The sequence below is a fragment of the Rhipicephalus microplus genome, unplaced genomic scaffold, assembly GCF_043290135.1.
Source record: "Rhipicephalus microplus isolate Deutch F79 unplaced genomic scaffold, USDA_Rmic scaffold_12, whole genome shotgun sequence".
NCBI classification, from domain to species: Eukaryota; Metazoa; Arthropoda; class Arachnida; order Ixodida; family Ixodidae; genus Rhipicephalus; species Rhipicephalus microplus.
Window position 1 is genome coordinate 15994118 of NW_027464585.1, and position 23685 is coordinate 16017802.

At 46.1% G+C, this 23685-nt stretch overlaps 2 protein-coding genes across 2 annotated transcripts in view; both read right to left on the reverse strand.

The window, feature by feature from the left end:
• The window catches only part of LOC142783796 (uncharacterized), an 87128-nt gene extending 75928 nt beyond the window's left edge, over positions 1–11200 (reverse strand). The window contains exons 1-2 of the mRNA XM_075882389.1: positions 11061–11200; positions 8148–8241 (exon numbers count right to left, since the gene is read on the reverse strand). Of these exons, the coding sequence (XP_075738504.1) occupies positions 8148–8241; positions 11061–11126 (160 nt within the window). The 5' untranslated portion in view covers positions 11127–11200. The remainder of the gene's footprint in view (positions 1–8147; positions 8242–11060) is intronic.
• Positions 11140–23685, reverse strand: part of LOC119186684 (uncharacterized) — a 165403-nt gene continuing 152857 nt past the window's right edge. Inside the window, exons 15-16 of the mRNA XM_075882339.1 lie at positions 20065–20133; positions 11140–11717 (exon numbers count right to left, since the gene is read on the reverse strand). Coding sequence (XP_075738454.1) covers positions 11623–11717; positions 20065–20133 — 164 coding nt within the window. The 3' untranslated portion in view covers positions 11140–11622. The remainder of the gene's footprint in view (positions 11718–20064; positions 20134–23685) is intronic.

The window sequence follows — 23685 nt, forward strand, 5'->3', positions numbered from 1 at the left end:
CACCGAATAGTGTCCACAGTAACCGCGTCGGTGTCGTTCGCTCTTCGTTTCCGCCGCCATGCACGTGTACATAGTTTCACTGCGCACGGATAGTGTGTCCCTCGATGACGTACAGCTTTGCTTTGTTTTTTGTTTAATAGCGATAGGCAGTTTCGGCTGGGTTTCTGCCGCCGCTGCCTTCATATATATATATATATATATATATATATATATATATATATATATATATATATATATATATATATATATATATATATATATATATATATATTATATATTAAAATAGAGGTGTTGTACGTCGAAAAACGTTGAGACGCAGCTTGGCAAAATATGCTTTATAAGGCAGGTCTGGCTAATAGCTAGCGGCGTGCGCGAGCTACTACTGCAGCCACCGATCATCGTCGTCTTCTTCATTGCCAGCAGAGCTTAAGTTATTCAGATTCATTAATTCATTACAATTACTCCCCGCGAAATAAGGAGCCATCCTGGCGACCTATGGACAAGTAAACACGGGAGGGTCGTAGCAGGGCTTAAGTCTCGAGACGTGGACAATTTCCTGGCCACGACGACGTTGGTCAGAAGATGGTTCCAGTGGCTCAATGAGGTAATTCACTGGTGACGTTTTTTGTAGCACACGATATGGGCCGTGATACTCGGGGACCAACTTGGTAGAAAGGCCAGGTGTAGCAGAAGGGACATGCAGCCAGACGAGTGAACCTGGATCGTAGGAAGCAGTGTTACTTGATGCGTCATGGTGGTGCTTTTGGCGTCCTTGGTATTGGGTTGTGAATGATCTGGCCAGTTGGCGGCATTCTTCAGCGTATGTAGCGGCTTGAGACAAAGTCGTGGACTCTGAGGAGTCAGGTTTGAACGAAAGAATGGTGTCCATAGTGCAAGAAGGTTAGCATCCATAAAGGAGGAAAAAAGGAGAGAACCCAGTAGTGCTTTGAATGGCGGTATTATAGGCGAACGTGATAAACGGGAGCACTCTGTCCCAATTGGAGTGGTCTGATAAGATATACATAGACAGCATGTCACCAAGGGTGCGGTTGAAGCGCTCTGTCATTCCATTGAGCTGGGGATGATAGGCGCTTGTAGTTCGGTGAACGACGTGGCACTCACGCAGCAATGCCGTGATAACGTCTGACAAGAATAGGCGAACACGATCGCTCAGTAACTCCCGAAGTGCTCCATGACGTAATACGATGTTGTGAAGTACGAAAGTCGCAACGTCTTTTGCTGTAGACGAGGAAAGGGATGAAGCTTCGGCATACCGCGTGAGATGGTCGATGGCAACTATGATCCAGCGGTTACCGTCGCCAGTGTTGGGAAGGAGACCATAGATATCGATGCCGACGCGGTCGAATGGTCGGGATGCGCATGGTAAGGGTAACAAGGTACCGCTGGCGTGATAAGGGGGAGTTTTTCGTCTCTGGCATGTCGAGCAGGCCCGAACGTATTGTCGTATAAAACGATACATGCCACGCCAGTAATATCGGAGACGTATGCGAGAATAAGTCTTCAGGAAACCTGCATGTCCACATTGGGGGTCGTCATGAAACGTGGAACAAATTTCGGATCGCAGATGACGTGGAATCACGAGTAGCCACTGACGTCCACCGGGTGCGTAGTTGCGTCGGTACAGCACGTCGTCGCGAGTGGCGAAGTGCTAGACTTGCCGACGCAACGAGCGAGAAGGGGGGAAGCCGTCCGCCCAGCCAGGATGTCTAGAATCGAAGCAACCCACGGGTCCTTGCGTTGCTCAGATGGCATGTCGGCGATGGTGACGGCAGTGGCATCACAGGTTAGTCTTTCGCAGCAGTCCGGGTCAGGGGGTAGGGGCGAACGGGATAGGGCATCTGCGTACGAATGTTTCCGGCCGGAGCGATAGACCACGCGAATATTATACTCTTGGAGGCGTAATGCCCATCGGGCGAGGCGACCGCTCAGATCCTTCAGTGACGACAACCAGCAGAGGGCGTGGTGGTCAGTCACGACGTCAAAAGGGCGTCCGTACAAGTAAGGTCGAAATTTCTCTATCGCCCAAATAATGGCCAGGCATTCCTTTTCAGTGACGGAATAGTTGATTTCGGCTTTGCTAAGAGTTCGGCTTGCGTAGGCAACGACGTACTCTTGAAAGCCGTCTTTCTTTTGTGCAAGAATAGCGCCTAGCCCGACACCACTAGCGTCGGTGTGGATCTCTGTGGGTGCCGATGGGTCGTAGCGTCGCAGAATAGGCGGCGACGTGAGGAGGCGGCACAGTTCATTGAAAGAATCGTCACAGGTGGCAGACCAGGCTGAAAGGTCTCTAGAGCTGGCGAGGAGCTTGGTCAAAGGAGCGATGATCGTCGCGAAATTGCGAACGAAGTGCCGGAAGTAAGAGCACAGGCCTATGAAGCTTCGGAGCACTTTCATGGTGGTCGGTTTGGGAAACGCTGAAACGGCTGTAAGTTTGGCAGAGTCAGGATGAATGCCGTTTTTTGAAACCACGTGGCCAGGGATCGTAAGCTTTCGAGCGGCGAAATGGCACTTCTTCAGATTCAGTTGCAGCCCCGCGGCAGAAATACACGCGAGGACTTTCTCGAGGCGGGTTAAATGGGTTGCAAAATCAGTTGAAAAGACGACAATGTCATCTAAATAACAAAGGCAAACGTTCCATTTGAGGCCTCGAAGGATAGAGTCCATCATTCGCTCGAAAGTAGCCGGCGCGTTGCAGAGGCCGAAGGGCATGACTGAATTCGTAAAGCCCGTCGGGCGTGATGAAAGCTGTTTTCTCGCGATCGGCCTCTGCCATGGGTACCTGCCAGTATCCTGAGCGCAGATGTAAAGAAGAGAAAAATTCGGCTCCCTGTAGGCAGTCCAAGGCATCGTCAATGTGTGGCAGCGAAAGACATCCTTGCGCGTGATTCGGTTGAGACGTCGGTAGTCAACGCAAAACCTGATAGATCCGTCCTTCTTCTTCACCAACACAACTGGAGAGGCCCAGGGACTGCTTGACGGTTCGATTATGCCACGTGTCAGCATGTCGTCAACCTGTTCATTAATGGCACAGCGTTCGATAGTTGACACACGATATGGACGCTGCCGTAATGGCGTCTCTTGACCGGTATCTATACGATGAACAACAGATGACGCTCGACCTAAGGAAGGCTGATTATGGTCAAACGAGGCCCGAAAACGCTGTAGGAGCTTGATCAGCTGTTCCTGCTGCCCAGGCGTGAGGTTGCAATCAATGGACTTGCGGAATACATCCATAGGTTCATTAGCGTCAGCTGCGGGTGTAATGGCACAAGTCGGTAAAAATGGCTTGTCTGGATAGATCGGGTCTTCAAAAATACAATTTAAGGTCTCGAGGCTCCCCAGACACTCGCCGCATAGCAGGATGTATGGGCAAGCAGAAACGTTGCACGCATAAAGTACCGCCGAACCATTGGAAAAGTTGACGGCAAACGGGAGGACGATGGTTCGGTGTTGCACACTAGCTATAGTTAATTGGAACAGGAGCGTCGAGTTAGTGGCAGCAGGGGAAAACACAGGCACTAGGACGGCGGACAACGGCGCGATGTGGACGTCAGCTGCGGCAAACACTTTCGAGGGACTTTCGTGGTCGATATCAAGCCACGGATTCGTCAATGTGAGTTCAGCACAAGCGCAGTCGATGAGAGCCTGATGGGTAGAAAGGAAATCCCATCCTAGTATGACGTCGTAAGATGAACGTGGGAGAACAACAAAGTTGACGGCGTACCAAACATCTTGAATAAAAACGCATGCTAAGCACTGAGCTGTCGGCGCGATGAAATGGGAGGTGGCTGTACGCAGAGCAAGATTCGTAAGCGGCGTTGTAACTTTTCTCAAATCGCGACACAGTTTTTCACAAATTACAGAAACGACGGCACCTGTGTCGACAAGTGCACGTACAGCAACACCTACTAGCACATCAATTTCGTTGGTCGGACAAAGAGGAGGTCTTATGAAGTTCGATGACGACGCAGTTCTTGCCTCCGGAACTGCGGCTGTCAGTTTTCTTCTCGAGCGGGGCTCGTGCGCCGAAGCATCGGGGAGACAGATCGGCGATGGGGTGGTAATGACCGGCGAGAATAGACAGGGCGTCGTGGGGACAATGAGTCGGCGATAGGAGAAGATGGTCGCTGGGGATTCTGGGCAGCTTGGTAATCTGCAGCATTCCCATGGTCTGGTGGCTGGAAGTTGCGACGGCGACAGTAGCGTGGTATATATCTCACGAAACCGCATGCGAAACAGATGGGTCGATTATCCAAGGTGCGCCATGGAGTAACGACAGAAGGTGCAGGTGGCCGTACGGTATGGGGTGCTGTGTATGTAGGCAGCGTCGTAGGGTAGGAGGACCCGGTGCCTTGGTATGCGCCAGAGACAGGTGGGGCTGGGGGGTCTAGCAACGACGGCAGCGTAGGTCAACGGCGTAGGGACGGGTGGCGATGGAGGCAGTGCCTGCGTGACCTGTGTCTCAATGACCTGGCGTAAACGTGGGTCTGACGAGGTCACTGGCGCGGATGCTTCGGCCACAAGAGAAAGCTGATGCGTAACTTCTTCACGAATGAATTGTTTTATGTGGGGCAGTAAGACGGTGTGATCAGCAGCGACGTCGTGCACGAGGGCAGAAACTTCAGCCGTATCTTCAGCGGCCCTGCACGTCGAGACACGCTGCTTACGCAACTTGTTGTACTCCTGACAGAGCTGGACAACATCGGTGACGGTCTGTGGGTTCCTAGCGACGAGCATCTGGAAGGTATCGTCGTCAACTCCTTTGATGATGTGCTTGATTTTGTCGCGTTCGGTTAGAGATTCATCGACGCGCTTGCAAAGAGACAAGACATCTTCAATGTAACTTGTAAAGGTCTCATCTCTGCGCTGGACTCGACTACGGAGATGCTGTTCCGCGCGAAGCCGGCGCACTGCGGGACGACCGAAGTCCGCGGTGATGGTGGTCTTGAAGGCGGACCAGTTGGTGATTTCGCCTTCGTGGTTCTTGAACCAGAGGCTGGCCACATCAGCGAGGTAAAAGCGCACGTTTGTGAGCTGGTCGCAGGCGTTCCACTTGTTGGAAGCACTTACGATTTCGTACTCGACGAGCCAGTCCTCGACGTCTTGTTCGTCGTTGCCGCGAAAAATTGGTGGGTCGCGTTGCCGAGGTACGCCAGTACAGTAGACTGTTGTCGGTAAGGCAGCTTGAGAAGGGCCAGGAGCAGTCATGGTGAACGGTGAGGGTAGCGTCCGATTGTGAAGTTCCAGGTTGATGGGAACCCCGGCTCCTCCACCACTTAAAATAGAGGTGTTGTACGTCGAAAAAGGTTCAGACACAGCTTGGCAAAATATGCTTTATCAGGCAGGTCTCGCTAATGGCGAGCGACGTGCGCGAGCTACTACTGCAGCCCCCGATCATCGTCGTCTTCTTCATTGCCAGCAGAGCGTCCGTTATTCAGATTCATTAATTCATTACAATATATATATTTATATATATACACTCAAGAAAAAAAAGAAAAGAAAAGGCTGCCCACACACAGCTCGTCTCGACGTGATGATAGTTGTTTATCTCCCATGTGTACATTGCTCCTCAAATGCAGAGGGGGGAGAGGGGGGTTAGATGCTTGTGCATCGAGCGGTTATCCTTCGATGGGGTGAATCACGAGCCTTCCACTTTGACTGGAACGGTTGCGTTTGCTCTTTCACACAGTCCCTTCGCATTGAAACCGCATTGATACTCGGCGAGATAGCAAGCGCATCAGCGATTGTGACCGCCCTTAAAATCCAAGTTCATTACTCGAGCGATTCCCCCCCCCCCCTCCCAACGTTGTTTCATGCTCGTTCAAGACAGGTAGTTTACTTTCTGTTTAAGCATTCGATCGCAGTTCTAACACGCGGGCAATGTTACGCACTCTCCAGGAATGTTACGCACTCTCCAGGCGAAAGTGATGGGCTAACTCATGTGATCTCTGCTTTAGCAGCGTTCGCACGCTTTTACCCACTTGTCAAAGTTACAATGTGCGGAGGCATGTTGTCGATTTGGACTTGTTGCCCATTAGGACTTGTTGCCGAACATGGCGGCCACAGCAAGAACCTGCCGAGAGTGTCCATATAATTGCTATAACAATCACAATGCAGTTTTTTACTGTAAATGAGTTTGGGGTTAGCTCTGCCTTCAGTCGCCCCTTTGTTTATATTTTCCCATTTATTTTACAAATTTTTGTACCGAACTTACATATAACGAATTTTTCTGGGAATTTATCAATTGTGATATATGCAGGTTTACCTGTACAGATTAACAGCACCACAGGTGTGAAACTGTGCACGAAACTGTGCTGTCCTGCTTGTGCCAGGATGGCTCGTTTTCTGGCAAAACTGTGCCTGGATGACTCCTTTTTCACTGGGGAGTCATTGTAGTGACAAATATGGGCATAGCTAGAGCGACGACGAAGAGGACATTTGTTGTGGCTGGGGCTCGTGCTGCTACTGATGCTAAAATGACTGGCTGCTGTCTCGCTGCTGTTCGGCACATTAAACGGTTGCCTTACCTGGGCCTCTAAATGTATTCTTACACTTCATTGTTCATTAGATAACTATGAAACACCATCCTGCTAGCGCTTCATCAACCTAGCCAAAATAAAGGCTTTCATAATGTGACGTATCTCAGAATATGCTTTCAGCGTTCTTTTTTTTCTGCAGTTTTCACCATCAAAGTAATGAAAAAAAAAATATCTCAGGAATATTTGAAAAACGAGATTCTCAGTTTGCGTTCACACTTTTCTATTAGAATTTGCTTCACACCCAAAATTTCCGTATTCGCACATCTCTGTTTATTACACAATGTGGTAGGTAATACACGTCGCTATATTTACCGCAAGTCGACGGCCTTGTGCAACACATTTATACAATCAATGCCTCCTACAAAAACTATGCTGGAACATCAGCCACGAACGTGCTGCCCTACCCTCAAACTTTACCCTCTTCTTTGGGTACGTAAGGAAGCATCTCCGACGGTCACCCCCTGCGAACTCATCGATGCTCTTACAGTCGCCTCTGAGCAGCCGTGATGTCACGTGACAGAGCGGTACGGTAATATCACGTGACTGAGCAGTACGGAGGTGAGCGGTCTCGCGCGACGGCAGGTCGCAACAAGCGGCAGAAAGCATGCCCTCCGAGATTAGGTGCTGACAGGAGGCTCCCAATTGTAAAGAGAGACACGTTCCAGGCATAGTTCTTTTAGGAGGCGTTGATACAATATTCCATTCCCTTTCTTTTCCACTAAAGCACATCTGCGAGCTGCAATATGGAAGGGATGAAACTACCCTTTGGGGTTGGTTAGAAAACACATCTTGCAGAAAGAAGACAGTGTGCAGACCTTAGATAGATGCTGCTCATAGCAAATGTTGGTAATAATTTTCCTTTTCCAACATGGTACAGCGCTATACAGGACAAAGAAGCAAGGACAGACAAGAGCTTTTTTTCTGTTGTCGTTTCTTTACCCTATAACTACCAAGGTGCTGTTTGAATGCTCGTCTCACAACTGAACTGATTGCCTAACTACCAGACCACGGCAGTAGGGTAGCAGTGAAAGGATAATTGTGGATATGCATGCCAATCAATGGTTCACAGTTTTGCCAGCACAAAAGTCACTTGTTCTGCAGTCACGGGTGAAAAAGGTAGTATTTGAGACCCTGTTTTCGAAGTCAATGGAGTTTCCAAGAGAAGGGTGTTTGTTGGAAGCAGCTAAACAATGCCCAATTGGCTTCACCTCATTTCAGCTTTAAAACTGAGTGAAAGAATTCTTTTAGCACTTTTAGTAGAAAAAGAAGACCTTGGAATCTTGCAGTGCATACTACAGATATTAACATGGCCCTTAATAGATGCCAATAACCAACACTCAAATACTCAACTTATTATGCCAATGAGGTGCTCTTTCTTATCCATCATTTTTTTCTAAACATTTCATAACAATTGTCGACACACCATAATCTTTTTAATCAAGTACCCTTGCAAAAGCATGGGTACACTTGTGAGAAGATCACTTACAAAAGTATTCCCCAAATTTGAAAAATAAAGAAAAAGGACAAGCTTGCAATGCTAAGATAATGAGCAATGAAAGAAGCAGCAAATAAGTTTTGCCAACAAACCTCTGCAGACGTAGAAAAAAGATTTCTTTGGGAGGCTCATCAAAACACTGCCCAGCATGGTCAGCTTGACTCCGTCGTCGAGAGCGCAGAAATACTGAAAGCAACACAAAAAATCATGGAATGCCTTACAATAAACTTGAGGAGGCTCACTTCATGCAAGAAGCATGTAATAGGATTTTTGACAGTAACAGTTCACCAGGTGTAAACCAGATCCTCCCTATATGATCAGAATGAACACAGCCTACACACAAAAGCATTAGCAACAAAAGAACACCATGATTAGACAGAATGGGTTGCTTTTCATTATGAAAGTCTGACAATACAGTATCTGGGGTTTCACGTTCAAAAGTCACCATATAATTAGGAGCGATGCTGCAGTGGAGAGCAGGGTATAGCCATGAGGTACACACTGGGCCTGTGCCACATCCCCCTCCCCCGAAATGTTTTTTCGCCATGGCATAGAGCGCTAAGATTAACTATTTCAAAGGGGTAACTCTCCCAAAATCAAGGATGTGCCTTCCCGAAAAAATTTCTGGCTGTTGTCCCCATGGTGGAGAGATTTTGAAATTTCGACCACACGGTGTTCTTTGACATGCTGATATGCAGGCACCATAGCCTCCACTGAAGCAAGAATGTTGCCAACCTACAACCTTCAGGTTAGCAGCCAAGCAGTTTAACTTCCGGTCCACTGTAACAGATAAGTATTGCGCACAAGTGTAATGTAATGTTTACTGACCCATGCCTCAGGCACCCCTAACTCAGTCAGTATGATTCACAGAGTTTGTACAGGTTTCCGAAGCGAAAATGCAAGGATATTATAGGACTACCCAGGACATGTCACAGGTTCTTCAAGGACTAAAATTAGCACAGAATATTGAAATATTTTTACTTCAAAATTTTCAAAATTTACTCATTTTTATCGCATTTATATAGTACACACATATTGCAATTACAACGAACATATCTAGTTTGCACTATAGCTCCCTATATTTTTCACCAGCTTCACTGCACCCACAATAGGGAAGGAGCCAGCACTGAAGAGCATTACAAGTCTCACTTCGATTGTTCGTGGTTTGATGCGGTAAAACTATTCACCATGCAGTTTTGGTTAGTGAAACCATATCAACTCAGGCCAAATTGCTGTTTTGGAAATGGGCAGTTTGGTCAGGTCGATGTCGATCCTTACGTGCCAGGTTCAAGGATTCTGAATCTGAGAGATTTCTGGAAGAGAAAGTAAAGGGGGTGTCCACTGATCTATTTCTCCCCCTTTCTTTCTTTCTCAAAAAGAAAAATGGGGGTGAATATACTTGTATCTTTCAAAACTTCGTGTCTTGATAACACCTAGCGAAATCTATTTCTGTCAAAAGAATGTGCGTATGTTTTCCTGGGACCCAAGTGAATGAGCCGGCTGCCGGGAAAGTGCAGGTTGAATCTTCGCATAAGGTCAACTGAAAACTTAATGCCAAAGTATAGCCAATGTACCCAGATTGAAAGGAACAACATCACTAGATTCTTCGGACAGGAACGCCAAAACGCCTTTAGCGTTTCTTTTTACATCTTTATCGGCTCTACCACTGCGTTAGCCGCGTGCCTTCGGCTAATAATCATTTCAGCACAACTGCAGATTTGCACTCATCGGCTGCGGAAAACGATAGTTCGGTTTTCATTCTGCGTGCGCTGGCTGATCACGTGCCTTCAAAACCGTGTCATTTTTTACAATCTATGACCGTATCTGTCACGATTTTGTCCGAAGCATTTCTGGAAAGCAACGCTGCTTTAAATGATGCACTGAACGCACGTGCAGTTTCGAAGCTGTCAGTTACGTTGTCACCACAAATGATCATATCAAAAGCGACCGCGGTTCTATCCACACCGGTTATAACAAACGATAACCGCAGTTGTGTCAGTGCGTGCACTGGCCGCACACGTCCTTCCAAGGCTTCGAGCACACTGCTCTCGGCCTTTTTCCCACGGTTTCAGACTAAAGTTCATACGACTCGTTGCGATGAAGAAAAGAGCTTGTAGCATCTGAATTTTGGCCCAATAAATGTTTAGATGAGCACCTCTTAAATTTTTTACAATAAAATGCAGATTGGGCTGCCTTTCTGTCAATGCGGCCACATCCCACAAAAAAATTTCAATTTCCGGGAGATTTTCCTGACAACTGTGTAAAGGTAAGAACTGGTCGAAATTTGAGAGACTTGGCAGGTATGCCAATCTACCACATAAATGAGGCCACAATGTCGATTGGGAGTGCTAAGGTAATTCAAACATTTTCAAGAACGAGAAAAAAATGACTTCCAAGGGCTTTCAAAATGCATTTTTCAAATTAAAGGGTTTTCAAAAACCTGTACGCACCCTAGGTTCAGAAAAAAACATTTTCCTGACTGCGAAACTGATTCACAATTAGCAGGGTTGTCATTTCACACCTGATAAGAGCAGCACAACAGAAGAACTTTTCCTGAAAACGCAGCACCACACGGTAAAACAAAGTTTGTCAATAACAATATCAAAGGAACTGCACTGGAGCGCTTATTTGAGCCAGTTGGTACATAATCGACGAAGTGACAAACAGCATGAAACACGGGGTAGTGAAAGAGACAGACCGAGTACCGACTTACAATCAAGAAAGGTTTCATTCCATACACAGGGGTATACATAGCACAAGCAATGTGAAAGGAGAGACAAGACATGGAACTTTTGTTCATGAAATCTTTGTATGCATCTGAAAAATTGTCAAGAAGCATTCATCTACTTCACAAATACCCAATTCCCTGGTGAGGAGCACTGACAAAGGCACAGTCACGCACCGATATCACCTTTCTTGTCAATGCAAAATGCCTTTTGGAATTCCTGTGCTGTTTTTTTTTTTTTCTTCACTGGATGATATTAAGTTACACAAGCAGTACTCACCATGTCATGTTCGTTGTTGGCAGACAGTTGCTTCTCGCTCCTCGGGCCAAGATTCATGACGCCCATGGCAGTCCTGCCCGTGGAGATGAATGGATGGACGGATATGGCTGTACCCTTTAGATCGGGCGGTGGCTAGCGCCACCAAGCCGTAATACTTAATGAACCAAAAACTAGATTTATTTTTTTTTCTTTAAAAAGTGAGTTTGAGGATTCGTACTTTGCAGTGAAGGGTTTAATTTTCACTCGTGCCTTGACTTTAGCCACCAATCAGATAACCTCCTTCTAGTTAATTCTACCCGCTTAAAGTCTATTTTGCCATCACTGATAGAACATTATCAAGTGTTCGGCAGTTTCTCCTTCCTCTCCACACGCACTGCATACCGTGTCTACCCCTTCATATTTGGCCCAATATGTCTTTGTTCGCAATACTCCCGTCCTGGCCTCAAACAGTAGAGAACTACCCCGAGTATTATCATATATCCTTTCCTTGGCTATTTCCTGCTTAAAAGTTCGATAGATCTCTAGTGCGGACTTCTTAGAAGTAGTGTCCAAAAGTAGTGTCTTAGAAGTAGTGTCCAAAAGTGACACCTGTTTCTCCATGACCGTCCTCAGTGGGCATTTTCGTGAAGATTATGTCTTCCTCCCTGACCAGAGGTTCTGTAAAAAAACAGGACGCACACATGTTACACCTCACAAAGGAAGCAGTGGCCGCTTTTCACTCATTTCTCAGCTTAACAGCGGGATTTCTCGCCATTTACAAGAAACGCTGGACCAAAATAGCAGGAAAATACTATATGCTACAACTGCTCAATGAAAGGCATGCTACTAAAGAATATCTTGTTTTCTTAGTTGATCGCAAAGAAAGTATTCAAGACTATTTTGAGCGAAGGCAGGATGCTACATTTGCTTGAAGGTGAGTGGTGGTGTCTTGACCCAGGCGCCACATCTCATATTCATGACAAGGCAGTAAAAAAAATTTGGACACCGATTCCAGCACCTATTCTGTTGAGAAACTGTATGCCGTCACCTTTCAAGTAAGTGTTGCTAGGTTTCCTAAAAGGGGCTTTGAGCCACCGACAAACATTTACTTATCAAACGAAGCATGTTGTGGAGAGCATACCTTCAGAATACACTAGACATATATTATTGCACAAAATAGTAACAATACAACAAAGCACGGAGAAGCAACGACAGGAAAAAGTGTCTTTCTTGTTTCTTTGCCATTTGTTGTGCCATTAACGCTTCACATAACACTCTGACGTGGTCATCACAGCAAAAAAGACTTCAGTCAGTCCGTTGAAGACGCAACTCGTTATTTCAGCAAACTTTCGCCTAAAAAAGACAAGTCAAACTGCAAGCGATTTTCAAGGCATCTATAGGGTCCTACATAGCTTCTACTCAATGAAAATTAAGAATGTCATAAACCAAGCATACAAAGCTTTAGAAAATTTCATTGAGCTTGTGTCACCAATATACAATAAATGAATAAGTGAATTAAATTCTTTGAATTTATGTCACACTCAAAGATTTCGGTGCGACATTCAAAAATGAAACTTCAACCTTGAGTTTCCCTGTTAATATTGGATTTATGACAGAGAAACTTATGGCATCAGAGTTCTCAGAAAGCAGTTTATCAATACAACCGAAGTCATTGTTTCTCTTTAACTACTTTATAAATTCTGCAATAATTTTCACGTCTGCTTGCTAAAATAAATACAGGTTCATCATGAGACTCAAGCAGTAGCAGAAAGAAGTAGGTAAAAACCAGTTCGCTTTGCATAACTTCTTTCATTTTTGTGGTGTTTCATTTTCGTTTTCATGGTTGCCAGATTCGGTTTCATGTAAAGCATTTTTACTCTCAGGGGGCGCTACCATGTGTACATATGCGCGGCATTGTACATAATAAAGTAGTTCCTGCTTGGCTACCGGCTGCTGCGTACCTCGTGTCGGCCGGCACTTCAGCGCCGTGCCCACTGTGTTCTTCGTGCGGCACGTTCGCCGCATGATACTGCATTTTGGCGACAAGGATCATCAATCCACGTGCATCAGACGTCAAGGTGGGCATTCAGCCTTTTTCATCATGCTGTCGACTCAGCATCCGTGCAAGCTGTCCCACCACTACTGTATTTCCTGCTTACATTCTCACTTTTTAACACTTCGTGCCACTCCAGTCACGAGGCCTACCTATGTGCGCGTCTCTCCTGAACTGCCGTCTCGACGCTCTCTTCGGCAAGCATGTACGCTGCGATACCTCCATCCGTGCTCCTGCGGTGCCTCCTATTTCATGGCGACAGTGGCGTACGGTTCTTCAAGTCTACATTGATGCCGCTGCTAGGGATGCCATCCCGGAGAACAAGAAGGCGCTGCTCCTGCACGCCTTGGGCATCGAGGGACTTAACACTTACCTGCAGGTCGCGGAAGATGAGCTGGGAGCCGTCCGGCCAACTCAGGAGACATGTTCGAATGTGTACGACGCAGCCCTTGTGCTGCTTAATGAAATTTTTGACCCTCCATCGGACGCGGCGTGTTTGCGCGCCTACTTCAAAGCCCTGCGTCAGGGCTCATACCAGCCGGCGGTAAAATTTATACAGAAGGTGTGCCGAGTAGCCAAGCTTTGTGAATTCGGCACGTCGAGCGACATCCTCGCTTTCGACCAGATCGTCTCTGGCATCACGTCGCCGCACCTACAAAGAACTTTCTTCAAGATGGGCAAGGACTTCTCCGTACAGAAGGCGCTCGACGTAGCAAGAAAGAAGGAGCGAGGCGACTGCGCGTTGCCAGTTATCTGGAGCGCAAGTCGACGCAGTGTCGTCACGCCCTATTTAAGATGCCAGGCCAAATGGGGGCCGTCCTCCCCAAGGTCCGGTGCAAGATGGCGCCGACAGGACTTCTCTTGTGGGCACATCCTCGCCCTGCGCTGCTGCGGACACGTCCTCTCTAGCTTCGCCACCAGTGTGCGCGGGTGCCTGCCACCGCTGCTGGTAAATGCAGCATTGGGCCAACTTTGCCGCATGCCCTGCCAGGAGCCCAAGGTATTCGTGGTGCAGACATCGAGGACACTTCGTGCGGGTCTGCCGCACTACTACGGACTCGACCGGTCATCAAGGCACATCGACGGTGACCAATATAGTTGCTGTCCTGCAAGTGGACGAAACGGTCACCACTGTTGGACTTCTCCATCTAACCGTACAGATCAATGGATCTGTACCTCACTCCTGGAATTAGATCATCAGAGGCGAGACCCTCACTTGTTCTCTCGTCGACTCCTCGGCGGTTCCGGCGAATGCGTCACCGGTGTATCACCACCTGTTTTCGTCGGACATCGGCAGGGTCCGGAATTACATTCAGTGTGTCAAGTGTCGACCTGGTCTGCAGCCAGTGGCGGCCAAACTGCGTCGTCTTCCCTTCTTGCTGAGGTAACAAGTCACGGATGAGCAGCAACGGCTAGAGTTGAGTGTCATCATTGAGAGGGTAAATGCTTTGGACTGGGTGTCTCCCTTGGTCGTCGTCCTCAAGAAGGACAATTCCTTCCGACTGTGTGTCAATCTTTGTGAGCCGAACAAGGCCACTGTGGTGGACGGGTTCCCTCTACCCCACATTGAGGAACTCTTACAACAGTTAACAGTATTGCATCCGCATACCATCAGGTTGAGTTAGCGGAGGAGAGTCGTGACCATACTACTTTTCTAACTCATCAAGGGCTTTACAGATTTCGCAGTGTGTGCTTCGAGCTGGCATCTGGGCCAGCTATTTTCCAAAAAATTGTGAGCAATGTACTGAAGGGGTGCCCAGGTGTTGTCTGTTACTTAGGCGACATTTTAGTTTGGGGCGGTAATCAGGAAAAGCACGATGTGCACTTGAAAGGTGCCTTGTCTAAAATAGATGCCTGTGGCATGAAGCTTAATTACAAGTGTGTGTTTGCTGCTACTGAAATTGCATTCTTAGGTCATAACATAAGTGCTCGCGGGTTATCGCCGGTTGAGTCTAAGGTCGCTTCCATACTTGATACCCCTGTTCCCACTGATGTTAAAAATCTCCAATCCTTGGCATTGGTTGGATATTATGCAAAGTTTCTACCACATTATGCTGATGTTGTTGAGCCTCTGCACCGCATGCCCCAGCAAGGTCTGAGTTTTAACTAGTCTGCTGAGGTCAATGCCAGTTTCAACCAGATTAAAAAACTCTTGCTGACCGCCCGGTCATAAATATTTTTGATAACAATCTTTCGGTGGTGGTTACCACCAATGCATCCAATGTCGGCATCAAAGTAGTGCTCTAACAACAAAGAGGAGATCAGCTGCTAGCTGTTGCTTTTGCATCTAGAACACTGTCCTCGGCGGAACGCCAGTATTCAGCAGGAGAGCATGAAGCTCTTGCTTGTCTGCGGTAGAAAAATGACGTGTAACTTTGGGGTTGGCGTTTTACATTAAGAAATGGCCACCAGGCTTTAACTACAAGTGTTGAAGATTGGGCGACTTGGTTCGTCGTACTTGAACTGGTATAGCGCATTACAGGGAAGAAGAAAAGGCCGAGCATACCGACACAAGACGACAGAGCGCTAACTTTCAACTAAGCTTTATTGTCAAACTGCATCAAATATGTAGACCGGCGCAAGCATACAAAACCACCCTAACGCAATGACAAGATAACACACAACATCGCACCCTCACATATCACAAATTCATAGGCGGTTATCCTGATTAAGGAAGGCCACTTCATGTTCAGATAAAACCAAAGAAGGGGCGCTAATACACGTGCTGCCAGCTCTTGCTATACAATGCGGTTCTATAATTTCTCGAGTTAATTGTGACGGGTGCTATTTTACCACTTCACATTGATCAAACATGGGGGTACATCCACAATCGCGGCAGTGTATTCCAATGTGGCCCTGGATTGCTTTGTGAACATTATAATGGTGCTCTTTTATTGACCGCTTTTATTGACTCGTGAGTTGCCAGTTGACAATAGCTTACGCTTTTTAGATTTGAATTTAATTTTTTCACCTGACCATGCGTGCTGGCTATTTGAACCTAGAAATGGAAAACCCCTTTTACCCTATGACTCTTCCCATTCCAAGCTAGTTAAGCGCAGCATCACAAATCTTTCATCAATCCTTATAGGAAATCGTGTCATCATGTCGTGCAGCACAGCTTTGCAGCTCAAGTTGAAAGGCTTGTGAGTGCTGGGTACCCAGCTATCCTACTGGCATCTATAGCTGAAAAGCTATTAAAACAGATAAAGAAAGGCTACAACTCCGAGGCTCAGCCGGAATCTAACAACCGAAAAAGACCCGTAGTTTTACCCTACGTGCATGACATTTCCCACCGGCTAAAAAAGATAGGGGTGAAATGCAGCGTCAAAGTGGTGTTTTCAGCGCCGGATAAGTTACAGCGGCTTTGCAAAGCAGTCAACCTTCTCAAATCACGTACCACTGGTTGCGCAACTAAGTACAAAACTCTGTTTGTGCCGTGTGTAGCGGGGGTTGTTTACGCGATTCCATTCTCATGTGGTATGTGGTATTTCAGCCAAACGGGGCGATGCCTTAATGAAAGGCTAAAAGAGCACCATTATAATGTTCACAAAGCAATCTAGGACCACATAGGAATTCACTGCCGCGATTGTGGATGTACCCCCATGTTTGATCAATGTGAAGTGGTAAAAAAGCACCCATCACATATAACTCGAGAAATTATAGAAGCACATTGTATAGCAAGAGCTGGCAGCACGTGTATTAGCGCCCCTTCTTTGGTTTTATCTGAACATGAAGTGGCCTTCCTTAATCAGGATAACCGCCTATGAATCTGTGATATGTGAGGGTGCGATGTTGTGTGTTATCTTGTCGTTGCGTTAGGGTAATTTTGTATGCTTGCGCCGGTCTACATATTTGCTGCAGTTTGACGATAAAGCTCAGTTGGAAGTTAGCGCTCTGTCCTCTTGTGTCGGTCTGCTCGGCCGTTTCTTCTTCCCCGTAATGCGCTATACCAGTTCAAGTACAGGCTTTAACTACTTCGTTGTCAGTTGGCGGGGGGGGGGGGGGGGGGGCGAAGCCCCTTGCAAACTTCGTGATGGTGCGCCTGGCTGTTATATTATAACTTTTCTGTACAATATTGCAAAGGTGCCGATAATTCGTAGCGGACGCATTATTTCGGCTGCCAGTCCAGCTTCCACCAGCACAGGCGCCAGAAGAAGAGATAATTTCTTTAGTTGCTGCATGCTTAAATAAGGAAGAATTACAGGCAGCCACTGCTAATGATGGTACCTTACAGCAGCTTATTCAATACATTGGTGAGGGTAGGCCTCTAAAGAAGCATTTGACTTCAGTACTTGTACCTTACTTTGCAGTGAAAGACGAACTGTCTTATGCAGATGAGCTTATTTTTCATGGAGAATATGTTACAGTTCCAGAAACTTGCCGGGGGCAATTGATTCAGTTAGCCCATGAGAATCATCCAGGCATGATTCGTACAAAGCAGCTGCTTCGCGACAGGTATTGGTGACTGTGCATTGACAAACAAGTGAAAGGTTTGGTTCGGAACAGTTGCATCTGTCAAGCTGCCGACAAATCGGCGAAACCTGTCCTTGCACCGCTACAACCAGTTCTTTTTCCTGAGAAACCGTGGGAGAAGTTACGCATGGACATTATTGGTCCTCTTTCAAATGTTCCCTTAGATTGTAGCTTTGCAGTCACTTTGATTGACTATTACTCCAAATGGCCTGAGGTTTGTTTTGTTTGAGACGTTACATCTGATGCAGTCATCACCTTCTTAACTTCAGTCTTCTGCCGTGAAGGATTTTTAGCATGCTTATTAACAGACCACGACCCCAGTTTAGGTCTCGTCAGTTTGAAAATTTTCTTTACGAACGAGGTATTCAACACCTCTGTTCTTCCAACTACTATTCTGAAGCCAATGGGCAGGTCGAGCAGTTCAACAGGGCCCTGAAAAAGTACATTCAACTAGCCCAACTAAAACACCGTCCTTTAAAGAAAGCAACTACGGAGTACTTGGGTAGTTACCGTTTTTCTACTCAGGCAACTACGGTATCGTCCTCCGCGATGTTGCTTCATAAGCATCAACTTCGCACAGCGGTTGACATAACTGATCTGTTGTTGCCTTATACTTTGAAGTCATTTTCGGACAATACCATAAGGACAAGAGTTTTTCATGGGCAGAAGTGCATGAAGAATTGTGTCGATCATAAGCGAGGAGCCAAACCTTCAGTCATTTAGGTTGGCCGAAGAGTCAAAGTATGTGTTCCAGAGAAACAACACAAGTATAAAGGTCCGTTTACTGTCGTGTCGGCAGTAGGATCCTAGACATTTAGGCGCAGTGATGGATTGATTTGTAATGCTTCTGAACTTGTAATTGTCCATTCCGAACGGGAACCACTTACACTCTTGCACCCTTCAATACCTTTGCAAAACCAGTGGCAATACTCTGCCTTGGTTCCACAATGGGTTTCTATCCCTATTCCTGCAGCATCACCATCTTTCCCTGGGGGAAATGGTATTCAGGCAACGGTTTCAAATCCGGCTGTGGTGCCCAGCCACCATCAAGTTTTACCGTGCACCGAGCATGCTTCAGAGTCCTTGGACTCGGGCTTTGTATCGATACTTGACAGACGAGCCCAGTCCCCATGCCAGTATTCTTCCTAACACTAATGAACATTCTTCCAAACCTTCAGGCTTCCATGTTTCGCATCCGGGTTCTCCGTCCCCCGCTACAGCTGAGGGATGCTTAAGCGAGTTGTCGGAATACTCAATGCTCTCAGCTGTGCCTGAGCAGCGCGTAAGCAAGCCAGTAGGCTCATCTTTACATACCGAACTTGCTGCTTTGCAAGGGAGCACTTCAGAGCGCAATGAGCTTCAGCGTTCTAAGCGTTCGCGTAAGAAACCATCCAGGTTTACAGACTTTGTGGCCCAAATTCTATTTTCTTACTCGTACATTGGAATCTGTAACATACATGTTCATTGTTGTGTGGAAGCTGTGCATTGTTTATTGTATAAAGGTATAAAGGATACACTTTCATGCTGTGATTTTTGTTGTATATTGTCTGCATAAGTGCTTTCAGCCATGGTGCGCTGTGTACAGAGTTATGTTTTTTCTTCTTCTCATGCCGCTTCTCTGTTATTCAATTAGTTACTTTAAGACAAAAGGAGTGGGAATGTTAAGGTTTGAAATACAGAAGTTCTGTGTCATTACATTCTTCTAAAGTTGTATAAGGTCATAAAAGTTACTCAGGTTTCATTAATCATTGTATAAGGATCTTAGAGCCACATGTCCTTTTCTTTCTAGGGGAATGATGTGGTGTTTCGGTTTAGTTTTCATGGTTGCCAGATTTGGTTTCATGTGAAGTGTTTTCGCCCTCAGGGGCACTACCCTGTGTATATATGCGCTGCATTGTAGATTATAAAGAAGTTCCTGCTTGGCTACTGGCTGCTGCGTACCTCATGTCGGCCGGCGCTTCAGCGCTGTGCCCAGTGTTCTCTGCGCGGCGTGTTCGCCACACAATATTACAATTTTCTTTATATTTCTTGAAAAGCACCACCTTCTCAGGCCGCCGGGTTTTCACAGTAAACATGACGTTCGACTGTGACGAGTGATTAGTGCGCGGCCGCAAACGCACTTTTTGGTTCTCCACAAAAAATATACTCATATAATATGAGATCATAAAATGAAAACTGAACAACTGAAATGTTTGTCCCCATTCACATTGTTCGTGTATGTGCATTTCTAGACGGGTTGAGGTTGCGGGCAAGCCGAACCCAAATTAGTAGCAGGCTGTGTGCTACTTAAGGAGCAAGACAAATGTGTGGAAGCTCGGTCTGTATAGCCTTGGCTCTAGTGCCACAATGAGTTGGCGTAATGCGTAGTGTATCTGCCTCATTATAGGGCATAAATTATTATGATACCTAAGTGTGCCCTGGTCATATAAGTCATAAGTTAGAGGTAATTCGGCAGCTACGAAAAAAGCCACTGAAGTAGGAAAAACTGCCATCACTCACGTTCCAGCAACCGCATCATTGCTGCACTGCCCGCTGGCTTGAAGCTCTTGCCGAGCGGGCAATCGAACCCTGCAAGAAAGACCACTTGTTAGAATTAAGTGCTTCTCGGAAGAGCCCAAGAAGACCCTCTTGCAAGTACACTCAAACCTCGTTATAACATAACGAGATAAAACGAAATAATGGATACAAACAACAAAGTAAATGAAGTTCCCCTTGAAAGCTCCATTGAGAACCATGCATTTTAAACCTCTTTGTAATCAAGTAAAACTGACCGGTAAATGAATATAACGAACTAAATTAGTCTACAAAAAACTGACCATTGTGTGTTAAGTATATCATTTTCTGCAGAGTTTGACGCTCGTTCGGCGTGGCTCTTTTAAGGCTCCCTCACCAACCTAACAGTCACGCCACGCGGGGCCGAGAGAGAGTTGTCCTTTTCACACAGCCAGTAGATAGGATTGAGGAAGCGCTCAGCGGGTCACATGACTTAGAAGCAGCGCCGCGGTGCAAAGCGATTTCCCTCTCATTTAAGAACACACGATGGGGAAGCTTCAGAAGACACAATCATTCATAAATCAGAGGACATCCGTTATTAATTGAAGCAATCTGTGATGCGTGTCCGCACACGTTTGGCTTGCAGCGAATCAATCCATTACGCACGCAGTTTGCAAAGCATGGTAGCGCGCACCTAAATCTAGCACCAACACTCTCTAAAAATGATGGCAACAACTGCGTCTTCGCTGCTACCCTCTGCACCAAGAAGGAGCGTATGCAGATAGAAGCAGATCAGCATTAGAGAGAAAGTCAACTCTCCACGACAGCTTTCTTTTCTTTCTTTTTTCTTCTCTCTCCGCGCACAGCCTTGAAAGGAGAAGAGTCTCTACGTGCAGAGACGAAAAAGGCAGAAGCGTGGCACAGGCACCGCCGCGGGATTGGGCATGGTGCTGAGAACATTTTAGGAGCGCGGTATGCTGAAATTACAGTGCGTTTTGTCCCATTGGAATACATATAGCATTGACGGGACCACAGCGCGTGTTCGAATTAAGCGAGATCGAATAATGAGATTCGACTGTGTTTATTTTCCGTCGCACGCGTGGTCGTGTAGTGGTACATCGGGCCACGAGGCAATTTCCTTCTTTGCATGCTTATAGGTGTGCGCCCATCCGAGCAAACATTGCCACAAGCTGTTATAATCGATATAACGAAATAATGAATACAGTGAAATCTCGGTAGAACAAACCCCACACTAACAAACTTTTCAGATTAACAAACTTTTAAAAATCCTGCGCTGACTGCTAATAGTTTCAATGTAAAACTATTTCACTAAGACATACTACAGAATACCGAACTTTTCAGAATAATGAGCCATAATTTAGTTCCACGTTATATTAACAACGCCTCAGTACTACGAACTTATGTACTGAAATCCGTCGCGACCACTGGAGGGATACGCAAGCAGACGACAAAGCGAACGATCGCCCTGCTTTTCGCAAGACGCGCGACGGTGTGCAGGGAAAAAAAAAAAAAGGCGACTTTCCTTTCTTTCTTTCCTTCCTTCCTTTTGTTGAAACGCCGACGCTGCAGGTTTACAAGTGAGCACAGAGGCGAGGACAACACGGGAGGGCAAGGTCAGCGAAACAGAGTGAGAGATGCGGAGCAGGAAGCATGAGCGCAGAAAACCTGAGACAGCGGGAAAGCAGAAAACGAAACGCGAGAAATTTCCTTTTTTTTAGCACCTTTTTTTTTTTTTCTTCAAAAGAGGCGATGACAGCCGTGACGGTTCAGGTTTTTCTTTGGAGGCCTTATTTTTCAGTTGTGTTCATCTCTTTTTGGTGATTACTTATCGGGTTCGCAAAGCAAGCCTGCGTTCGCTCTGCGGTGATACTACAAATGAGTTCATCTCTTCTTGCGATGAAGAAGCGGATGCAGTTTTCGCTAAGCGAGACAATGAATATTCTTCAGCAACAGGAAGGCAAAAAGTAGGCTGTTGTGACCAAAGAACCGAATTGCACCACAAGAATGTGGATGAGCTTGAGGCCTTCGCGCTGCAAAATTTATGCTGCTCGCGTCAAAAAAAAAAAAAATCACAAACTTTTTTGAAGTAAACGTGCATTTTCTGGTGTTTGCTTGTCCATTTTTTTTTTTCTCGTGAAAAACAAGTTCAAGGACCCACCGCTGTAAAGGTAAGTCATTCTGGTCGGTGAAAAATAAGTATTTATGATTAATTTTCGAGCTTTCACTATAACGACCTTTCAAAATAACGAACAGATTTCCGCAGTCCCCTGAAGTTCGTCATACAGAAGTTTTACTGTATAACGAAATAAGTGCGGCTCCCTTTCAACTTGCTGACCTGTAGGTCGGGCGATCGAATTCCGGCTGCGGCGGCTGCATTTCCGATGGAAGCGGAAATGCTGTAGGCCCGTGTGCTCAGATCTGGGTGCAGGTTGAAGAACCCCAGGTGGTCGAAATTTCCGGAGCCCACCACTACGGCGTCTCTCATAATCATATGGTGGTTTTGGGATGTTAAACCCCACATATCAATCAAAAAATCATCAATCCCCTTCAACTTCGTTATAACAAGGTTTGAGTGTAATTGACGCAGTGAATTACAGAAACACAGTTCATGCAATGAGATGTGCTATTAGTGAAAGTGCAGCATTTTCATATGCGAATACAATCCGAATTTGGCTCTAATTTAGATGTAGAAAAAGGCAATACTCAATGCAGTAGCTATATAATTAGGGTCAGCGAGTATGTAGCAAAAGGTAGAGTAACAACGCAAGCAGAATTGCTCTTTCATGATCACTTATATTCATTTATACAGACAACAGAATTTATTTCATTAACACACAATCAGTATGCAAACAAAATCCACAGACTGGATAAAATAATTAGAGTATTGGATATAAAATACAAAAGAAGCACAATGGGTTACCCGACGACTCCATCCTCCCGAATGCAGGAGGTGAAAGAGCATCATGATCGTGTGCAGCACACCACCGCCATTTTTAGAGTTTTCTTTGCATTTTGCTTTGCTGCGTTTTTGAAGCGAACTGGGTGAAAACTCGTATTCACAGGTCATGTTCACAATGGCATGAGTGCGAGGGCCTATCACCCTTGCTTCAAACTCCAGTCGCAGTAATGATAAGGAAAGCACACGCGCTAACTACAGTCTGCACTTTTTGTAGACAGCGGCATATGGTGCTGAATATAGTCTGCAGCTGTTTCCAACTATCATAAAGCTTCTATTGTGGCAGCTTTATCTTTTAGGGGCGAAACTCCTAAGGGCCCAGCTTTGCAGCCATCTGGGCCAGTCAGTCACTGGGAGATTCGTGGGTGACTAACAAAAAAATGTACAACAATGAACTAACAGCAATCATTATTGTGACAAAACAATATAAAACACCTAGAAGTACTACAAAGCGTTCAAACTAGTCGGCGACTTCAACGTAGACATTATGGACCATAGAACAGAGCTGTGTCGTAGACTATGTCACTTAACTTACATTGCAGTAAAATTTCGTTAACAGGATGTTCACAGCAATGGCAGAAAACTGAATCAAACCAACTTCCAACTAAGAAAACTGCATTATAAAGTACACTTTCATTAATTGATTCATG